This window comes from Capricornis sumatraensis, chromosome 22, assembly GCF_032405125.1.
Source record: "Capricornis sumatraensis isolate serow.1 chromosome 22, serow.2, whole genome shotgun sequence".
In the NCBI taxonomy this organism is placed as follows: Eukaryota; Metazoa; Chordata; class Mammalia; order Artiodactyla; family Bovidae; genus Capricornis; species Capricornis sumatraensis.
This window is the reverse complement of record NC_091090.1, coordinates 8,752,197-8,762,196: the sequence shown is the minus strand read 5'-3', so window position 1 is coordinate 8,762,196 and position 10,000 is coordinate 8,752,197. Positions and strand designations below refer to the sequence as shown.

The window sequence follows — 10,000 nt, the reverse complement described above, 5'->3', positions numbered from 1 at the left end:
CACCTTGAACCTGACCGCCACCACTGCCACTTGGTGAAATAAATTGACAATGTCACGAGAGAAGTCATAACTGGTCATGGTTCCAAAGGAACCATCTGCTGTCCTTCTAATCATATTTGATGCCATTTTTAATAAAACTCTACCATTTGATTCTTAAATGTACCCAGGCTAAAAGGATATAACTACATTACCTTGTCATACATTCCCTGCTTTCAATTCATATCTTTTAGTGATTTATTAACTTTTCCCCTTTTAAAGAGAAGAGGGCTGGGGACCCTGTAGGCTCAATGTCACCAAGAGAGGCTGGCACATGGTTGGTACTTTTGAATTAAAAGTAGAATGACTGTTAATTTTTATCATTTGTTCATTATATATTATATCCTTGTGTTTCTGTCCCCCAAACTCAGCCTATCACACTGTTAACTCAAGAGAGATCATCCATGTAACATTTATCTAAAACAAATAAATGGAAAAAATTCACTTTAAAGAATCAGTTATTCCATATGTTCAAGTGAATATGTTTTATTAAATGCATACTATAATAATATCTTTCTATAGTATGTGAGTATACATAATAAATTAAAAGGTATATATTTATTAAATATAGATATAATACCAGAACATGATTATTTCAGATGAGAAAATCAAAATAAACCCATTTTTAAGTCTCTTTTGGTCACTCCAAATGGATATTTGCTCATAAAAAAATACACCGATTTGTTTTTTTTCCCTGGGGAAAAAAATTAATTCCATAGCAATGTAGTTAAGGGACATATTTTATTTCATAGCTTTTCTGCAAGCAAACTTGCTTGGATACAAAATGAGTTCAATGGTACAGGTGCTACTGTCCACTCAAGCAAAAGAAAGCCTCACATTTAGATGAATGCATTTTATGATGATACTCTTACAGGATACTAGGTCTCAGGTCCGGGTGGCCCCTGGCCTCGGGTGAAGCCATGGGCGCAGAAACGCACAAGAGTCTGGGAGTCTCAGAGCACGGGAAGGCGCAGAAAGGAGCCTCCTGTGAGCTCTCTGTCAGGTAGGAGGATGAGAACCGTGGCGGGTGTGTCTGTCTCTCTGCCCCCAATCTTGCAGTTTACACTGACATCATCTCGGAACAGATCCCTGGGGGTGTCTTTTGGCTTCTCGGGGTTTCCAGAGAAGCAGGGGCATGTCATGAGGTATCCTTCACGTCAGCGCCCAGCGGAGGGCTGGCTGCCGGGGGGCTGTGGACTTACCTTCAGGTGCCGTGTGCTCAATGGAGGAACCTCTGTGCCTGTCAAACACTCTCTCCCGCCTCACAGAGGGTGTGAGTCCAACCCCAGACTATCTGACCCAAAATCATACAGAGGGAAGAAAAAGACAAATACACAGATAAGGCCAGCTGCAGAATTTTAGACTCACCTCTTGCAATATTTCACAATAATCTCTATCTACATCATATGTTACATCTTTCAGACTTAAATAGTAAAGGCTTCAGGAAGGGTCACGGCAGAACCAACTGCACTATCTCTTGGAGGACTTGTCCAATTTGCTGGCAGGTGACTTCCTCTGGGGCGTGGGGATTTTGGAAGGCTTGGCTCCAGGCGGCCGAGAACCTGCTCGGGGTGTAGGCCTGTGTACGGGGGGGACAGTCTCCACGTCGGAGCACGCGGACTGGATCTCCGAGATGTCGAAGTCCGAGGCGTCACTGCCGCGGCGGCTGCTGGCCCGGCTGCCGGCTTTGCTGCCGGCCCGGCTCCCGGGTCGGCTCGGCGTCCTCCTGGGATCTGAGGAGAGAGAGGGCATAGACAGGTCATCCTGCCCTCTGCGCCCCACTGCCACCGGTTCTCGAAGCTCAACACCACATTCAATCTCAGCTAGTCTGCTGGACACCCAGGAGGTGCCCAGGCAATACCTGTGGGTTTTATGGCCTTGCTGCGACCCGTCAGTGGATAAAATATACAAAAAGCTGGATACATACAGAAAGTGGAGGTTGGGGGCCATCCCACTTAAACAGGAATTCCACTGACTGGACACAGATGGACGGATTAGACGTGCTGAACTAGAGACTGTTTTTTCCGAAGTGTGGCAGGTCTGCCCTAGGGACGTGTGCAGTGCAAATGCACAGCACGCACCTGGCACAAGTCTTACCTGCAGATAAGGGATTCAAAGCAGAGGGGAACGGAAGACAAAAGCTTTGTTTAAAGAAGCTTCCGCCTTGCTATAAAGAAAGCTGAGCGCCAAAGAATTGCTGCTTTTGAACTGTGGTGTTGGAAAAGACTCTTGAGTCCCTTGAACCACAAGGAAATCCAACCAGTCCATCCTAAAGGAGATCAGTCCTGAGTGTTCATTGGAAGGACTGATGTTGATGTCAAACTCCAACAGTCTGGCCACCTGATGCGAAGAACTGATTTATTGGAAAAACCCTGAGGCTGGGAAAGATTGAAGGCAGGAGGAGAAGGGGACAACAGAGGATGAGATGGTTGGATGGCATCACTGACTCAACAGACCTGAGTTTAAGTAAACTCCGGGAGTTGGTGATGGACAGGGAGGCCTGACATGCTGTGGTTCATGGGGTCGCAAAGAGTTGGACACGCCTGAGTGACTGAACTGAACTGAGGCTTGCTGTGCTCAGGACCCTAGGGTCAGAACCAGAGTGGCTGGGCTTTTCCAACCACCCAAAACAGAGCCCAGTGCAATTATCAAGGAGCAAAGGAGGCCAGACCTTCTGGCCTCAAGGGGTACATCCTGTTGTAGCTTTTCCTTGATTTCACAGTCACTCTCTCATCTTTCTCTGGTGCTTTCTGAAAGGGAATTTTTGAGTCCCTTATTCCCCTGGCTCATTGATCCCCTACCTTAAATGGATGACTGGGACCACCTGTCATTTCAGAAGCACGTGGCAGCATCAGTTCATCTTCCCTGACTAGGAAGAAACGGGCCTCTCACCTTTAGGTCACATCAGGGAGGAAACACCCCAGACTCACCAGCAAACTGGGTCCGCACTCTGGCAGCTGCGGTGGTGATCAAGCCGCTGTCCTCCCCGGAGTGGAAGCCCTTCCCTGACAAGTATCCCGGAAGTCGGAGCTTGCTTCCCTGTATTGGCGTCCCCTGTGGTTAATCAGGGAAAAGACACTTCAGACACTGCGTTTGTCCCGTGATCCTCCACCGAAACCACTTCGCAGGCTGTGGGGACCCTCCGCTGACACTTGGGAGGTGGAGGGGACAGCCTACCGGCTAAACAAGGCACTCGGGTCCCACCTACTAACTTCTTGTTCTCTCCCAGCATTCAGAGGGAACCCTCAGAAGGAGAGGAGTCCACGTCGGAGAGAAGGTATGAAAACGGAGGCAACAAACTGTGAGTATGTTAGTATTTCTCAGATAGTCAGTGAATACCACAGGGTTCAGAGTTCAGCCAAAAAAAGAGGATGGTGATGGCATGGTACAGAGAGAAGATGGGGCTCTGAAAAACTGTGTTTGGATTATCTGCTGCTTGCAAGGCTTTTAGGGACCAAGACAGAAATAAACAGAACAGAAAGAAAATAAGAAATGCTTAGACAGCCATCATTTAAACAAACAAAATGGCCCCCCAAAGTGACATTTTATTAATTTGTAAGACGTCACTTTTATCTCTTGGCCCTATCACCTTCTACGGTCCTTACACACAAGATACCTAGGCAACATTTTGGGATGATTCTCTTAAAATTCTTACAAGCATTCAAATCGTCACAACTATGAAATTTTTATAAGTCTAAATCACTGCACTTTTTCTTCATCACTACAACATTTTGAAAATTCTCCCAAAATTAAAAAAAGAAAAAACAAATCTCCTGAGAAGTATAAGGATATCACATTCCTCAATGAGCTCACAGTCAGGGAGCTGTCTGGAGGAAATAAATCTATATAATTATATGTGCTTTTTAAAATTAATTTTCCTTTATCAAATACTTTTAAATGCTTAATAAAGCATATGTAAGACCTCCTGATACATCAGACTTGCAATTTGTTAATATTAGTGATATTCATAACAAATTTACATACTCTCTATACATTTAAGTATAGAATGTAAACAGAATTCATAGATTACTTGAGTGTTCAAAATATTATCACACATCTAACCACAAACAATCCTCACACTTACCTAATCACTTTTTCACAATGATGAAAGAGGAGGGCAGTAACTTCCCCAAATGAAGTCTGACAGCTCTGCTCCAGCTAAATCCCTAACTTAGAATCTCAGCAACGCGCGAGAGAGTGAGGACTCGCAGCTGATGAACCATTTCTGCGAGGTGACAGTTCCTGCCCCCGGAACACCAAAAGCACTCATCAGGTGCCTTGATGCGCTTGATTTTATGATCACAAAGCTACTCCGTCCTCTGAAAGACCCCTCCACGGAAGAATACTGTTGTTTTGTCTCATGAGGCTACTTGAAATCATACCTACTTTTCTATTACCTAAAGACTTTAATTTGGTGTGTGTGGGGGAGTTCCCACTTTTTAAAAACTTGAACTAACGGAGTAGCATAGCCCTAAATATTTAAAACAAACGTTTCACGTAAGGTTCCCTCCTCTGCTTTCAGTTCTGGCCACAACAGGTCCATCAGAAGTGACACCTTGAGACAGAACATGTGTTACGAAACCCCATCGCTCACTCAGGGGAAGGGAGAGGGTCGAGGCGCTGGGGGAAGAGGACTGGTTTGTGCCCGATTCTACCTCCATCAGCAATTTCCATTTACATCGTTCCGATCTCAGGAGGGCAATATTTCCCCTGCCTGCCTCTCATTATGGGTGTGAGGGTTAAATAATACGTAAGTAAGAGTTTTGGAAAAGCATAAAAGGCTTTCGAGAGGTACTAACTTACTTGCATCCAAGAGTCCTTGCCTTTAATATGAAATACCTCCTTTGTTTCAGGAAGAGTTATTTAGAGATTCTCCCCCACCCAATTCTTGTGAATCTGCTCAAATACACACCTATGGTTATCATTTTAAAGAGAAGTTTCTTTAAAAGACATATGGTTGACTTCCAGTTGAACATAAATAAATGATCTGATATAGGAGTTAATCTTGGCAAATCTTATATCACCTAAATATCTTATCCCCATAGAGCATGTCATTTAAAAAAGAGCACACTGACTAAAAATCATTAAGTCTAACAAGGATACACACCTTTTGAGAAAGAGAGAGAACTCTGTGTCTGCCTGAGCCCCTGCCCTCCTGCACTGATGACTAAAAGGCTGTCTCAACCACCCAGTGTTCTTGGACAGAAGTAAACATACCAGACAGTCAGAAGGACCTTGTCCAGAGAGAACACTCAATCCACATTCTTTTAAGTGATTCTCTTGCAAATAACACTGCCTTTCACTCTCTCCCAAAAAGGATTACAGTACTTCCTGCCGAAACTATGTCTAGAAGCAGAAGGATACCATCAGCTTGAAAAGAAACTGGACTCAGGTCTGGGTATAGTCTCCTGTACTTCACTCTCCCAGGGGAGAAAAGCAAAAGTAAGAACGAGCAAGAGAGCAAAAAGCAAAAGCGATCAAGAGCCCGCAGCGGTGGCAAGGTTAAGGAGCTACAAGCCATCTTTCCTGTCGACCCCTTACTCTCGTGTCTGCCTAGAAATGCTGGGTTGAGACTTATTACACAGAAGTCTTTAAAAAGACACAGTATTGTCAAAAGCGCAGTTATCAAGGAGAAGGTGCGGCAGGGCTAGTGGGTGATAGTCAGTTAAAGGCAGCTGTTAGGCTGGAATCTGGGGCCTTACGATACCTCTGGAGATGACACGGGAAAGTCAGGGCACTCAGCTGGTTTACAGGGAGTTGACACCTTGCTGTTTGTCAACCAGGGTTTACCATAATTGCGTGTTAAAGGATGGAGAATCTGTATGGAACAATGGCAAATCAAACGTGAAGGATGGAAGATAAAAAGCAAAGCCATGGAAAGAGAGATTCACAGCCACTCATTTTGCAGTAAGAATGATCATCATTAAAAACAAACGGAAAGGTCTGATGGCAAATCATACACACCAAAAACATGAATGAAGCTTTAAAAAGACCAGTCTAAAAGGTATGAAAGTCTCCAAACAGACTGTCTCTATATGGGCCACAAGGCAAAGGCATACACACACAAAAAAATACACACACACACACACACACATTTAATCCTGCACCTTCCATATTGTGACAAGGGACACATCTGGAGAAAGCTGGTCCTGCAAATTCTAGGAACCCCAAACACGGAAAAGCAGACTCTAGCACAGCATTCCCCAACCGTTTCTGGCACCAGGGACTGGTCTAGGAATGACTCAAGAGCACTGCATGAATTGCGTACTCTATTCCTATTTATGATTACAGCAGCTTCACTGCAGAACATCAGACATTAGATCCCAGAGGCTGGGACTGCTGCTTTAGACGGGGAGTGTGGAGGAGAAGAAAACGCGTCCTACCTTGGGTGTGCTGCTGGCAGGGACCTGCGGGGAGGCGGCCTGGCCGGCCTGGCTGGACACGGACGTGGACCGGTTGGGTGAGGCCGCCCGGGACGAGGGCCTGGATCTCCGGCCCCGCGGCCGGAAGGCAGCCATGCCCTGAGTGGCTCCATCCGCCAAGATGAACTTCTCACGCAGCTCCATGTTCGTCCTTCCTTTAGCTGGATGGTGGAACAGGTGACAAGGCACACACACAAAAGAGGAAGGGAAAAAAAAAAAAAAGAGGGGCTCAGTCATGTGTGGGGAAAAATCGCCACCGGGCACCACAGACCACGTGGAGGATTGCAAGAACACCTTTTTGCCATGCCAACTCCAACTCAGCATCACAAAAAGTCAAATGCATTCCTTTACAATGCATTCCTTTTGGATACAAGTAAGTTGGGGGAAGAAAAAAATAAAAGTGTGTTTATTCTAACACTAGACACCAGCAAGAGGAACCACTATTAAAGAGAGAGTCAGCATGAAAATGACAAGCTCATGCTCAAATACTGTTAATCCACCCGCTACTGATGCCTGCAGTGTTTCCCTATGCCATCCCCACCCCAGGGGGACCAGGGAGGCAGGGACTATGGCTTTTGTAGCTACTACTGAGGTCAGGAGATTGAGAGCAATATTTCACCATCAGGATTAATTGAACAGTTATACAGAATGAGAGATGGGTTATTAATCATGATGACAACACATAACCTTTAGGGTTTTTCACTTTCAAGAAGGCGGCTGGTATTTTTATTTTATGCCTTAAAAACCTGGTTTTACAACATGCAAAATAACAAACGCCAGACCCCAGGATCTGGGAGGTCATCCATGATTCAATACTCAGACCAACACATGTGCACGTGCTCTTGAGGCGCCGCCAGAGCCTCGCGTGTAGGGCACTGGCCTGTGTTTGATCACGGACGCAACCCCTGCGTCTGCAACACTGGAAGGGCGTCCAATGTCGAGAGTTTCAATTTGGAAGCACCAGCTCAGTTGGATGTGAGTTAAGCCATACATGATGGATGAAGCGCGTTATTTGAAAACAAACAACGAAAGCAAGAATGTCAAAGGAGGAAAGAGGAGAGGTCAGAGGGGGGAGAGGCAAAGAGAGGGGTCGCCAACCTATAGTAGGCTGAGTAGTAGTGATTGAAGAGTTTGATTCCGAGCGTAACATTTTACTCCCATGATGATGAACTAGAAGAAATGACACAGGATACCAATCACATTCAAGAGAACTGTTAGCAGAAGAAGGAACACAGCACACTGGTTGACTACGCCAAGGCTGCTCAGGCCGGGCCTTGGTGCACAGTTTAGAAGAGGAGCACGCACAGGGCTGACTCGGGAGGAAACCCGCACCTGGAAGACCGCGCCCCGGTCAGGCTGCCTTTCTCAGGCAACCGCCCAGAGCACTCTGCCTTCTCCCTTGTTTCATAAGCGGAGCTGTGCTACCGTAGGCTGCAGTTTCCAAAATACACAACAAAAGGCGCCTTTGCTTTCGCCTCACTCCTTTAGGCGCAATCACCCACGGTGGCCAGCAGGGGGCCCCGCCGCCTGGCCGCCTGAGCCCAGTCCTACCAGCCTGAGCGTGTGCATCTTCTTAGGGCGCTGATCTGTAACTTCAAAACTCAGAGTCAAATCAGGAGCTTATTGTTTAAAAATTTTTTTCAGTGCTGCTTTCCTCACCTCCCCCTAATTTCAGAAACACTTTTGCTTTCAAACTTCGATACACTATCTTCAATCTTCATCACTCGATTTTCTTTCCTCTCACTTTGCTTTTCAATGACAGAGGAAATCCTGTCCTTGGCTGGAAGAATCGCTCATTTTGAAAACGGCAGATGGGGGGTGTCTCATACAGAAAAATACATTCTAGTGTTTCCCATCCCCCAGTCTCCTAGCTATCCAGAAGTGGAAAAAAAGGAAAAGAAAGAAAAAAAAAAAGAGCGAGGAACACAGTTTACATGATTGCCCCAAGTTCTTTGGGAACTTCAGGCTGACAGACCAACGTGAACATTCATCATATTGGGCTGGCCAAAAAGTTCGTTTGGGTTTTTCCATAATGTCGTATGGGCAAACCCAGGAGAACTTTTTAGCCAACCCAATAATATATGACCAAAATGAGCCTCAGTAAGTTATTTTTAGCTAACTTTTAAAAAAAACGTTTGACTTTATATATTGGGAGAATATATCAAGTTTTGATATATTGGAGCATAGTTGATTAACAATGCTGTGATAGTTTCAGGTGTACACCCAGTATGTTTTTGATGCTGGAAAATAACACAAGATGGACATACTTGCACAGAGTGACTACCCTGACGGTAAGCGTCTCCTTACCCCTGCAAGGGTCGTTTTTCACTAGGAACTCATCGAGCGCCATCCATCCACCTCCAACGCGAACCATCACGGTGCTGCGCAGGATGCGGACGAGCCGGAGTTGCTGGGAGTCTCCAAACTGGGAAGGGGAAGAAAGAAGACCCTCTAATTGTCCAGAGTAAATCTCAACCAAGGCAGGAAGTGCGATCTGCTATAAGCAACCAACTCTAACTTCTTGCTTAGTTCGCAGCGATTAGTAAAATCTCAGAGAGGGGTTTGTCATGATCTGCGTTAGACGGCTGCATGCTGATTTAGCCCAGAGGAAATAGGGTGAAAAAAAGATGACGAAGGTTATCACGTGTAATCCTGAAGCTTTCTTCTAAAAATGATTTTTCTTTCTTACGACAGAAATAACATTAGTAAAGAAGTAACTGAAGAATGTTTCTAGAGATTAAACACAGCCATGAAAATAACCACTGATCCAGTCTCCTGGGGCTCCCAGGAGGTAACATGATCCTAAAGAAAATTTAATAAACTCTGATTCTTCTTCATGAAAACTTCCTCTTACACCTAAAGCTGTTGGAAATTTGTGGCAGAAATGTTTATAATCTCATCTGCTTTCTCTAAGCAGTTCTGACTTCACGAAAGAGACAATAAATGATCGTGACTAATGAAAATGTCACAGTTAAATAAAATTTCTGCATCACTAATGATCTGGTAGGCTAATTTGTTAAAGGCTGGATTGCCATGCCATTTTAGACTGCTGTCATATTTGGACAGACACTGACACATCAGGAATGATACAGCTTTCCAATCTAAAAGGCTTCCTTAAAGCTGCGTGCATCAAAATTGCTGACACTGAGGAGCATTTGTCTTTTCCTGCTCTTTCAGTGGATCTCCGCTCACTCAGATATGCTACAGATTCTTCAGCTCTTGAATACACATGTAGACTGCAGGCAGTTTCTGATCAAAAGGTTTATTTACTATGAAAGCCCATGAGAAATGATTTTATACCCTTAAATCATTTCTAACAAGCTCATGACCAACTTAAAAAAACCACCAGACTGAATTTCATGGTTGCCAACCTGGCAAGATACCATAGCAAAATGAACAGTCAAGTTGACATAAAGAGCTTCTTTTTAAGGCAGGGAACATACAATTGTGACTATTTGTCTGGGCTCATGAAAGATAAATAGGAAAACCTGAAGTAGAAACAATTGGCTGCTTTTCATAAATTTTAACGCTGAGTTTCAGGA

The 10,000-nt window shown here is 44.9% G+C and overlaps 1 protein-coding gene across 9 annotated transcripts in view; it reads right to left on the bottom strand.

Annotated features, from left to right (window-relative positions):
- Positions 1 to 680: 680 nt before the first annotated feature.
- Positions 681 to 10,000, bottom strand: part of DST (dystonin) — a 522,626-nt gene continuing 513,306 nt past the window's right edge. For 6 of the 9 annotated variants that reach the window (XM_068960483.1, XM_068960484.1, XM_068960486.1 and 3 more), the window contains 5 exons: positions 8,766 to 8,883; positions 6,420 to 6,619; positions 5,744 to 5,854; positions 2,967 to 3,090; positions 681 to 1,769 (listed from right to left, as the gene is read on the bottom strand). In XM_068960483.1, the coding sequence (XP_068816584.1) occupies positions 1,507 to 1,769; positions 2,967 to 3,090; positions 5,744 to 5,854; positions 6,420 to 6,619; positions 8,766 to 8,883 (816 nt within the window). In that variant the 3' untranslated portion in view covers positions 681 to 1,506. Of the gene's footprint in view, positions 1,770 to 2,966; positions 3,091 to 5,743; positions 5,855 to 6,419; positions 6,620 to 7,556; positions 7,629 to 8,765; positions 8,884 to 10,000 lie in introns of all 9 variants that reach the window. The other 3 variants (XM_068960485.1, XM_068960489.1, XM_068960482.1) reach the window with 2 other exon arrangements.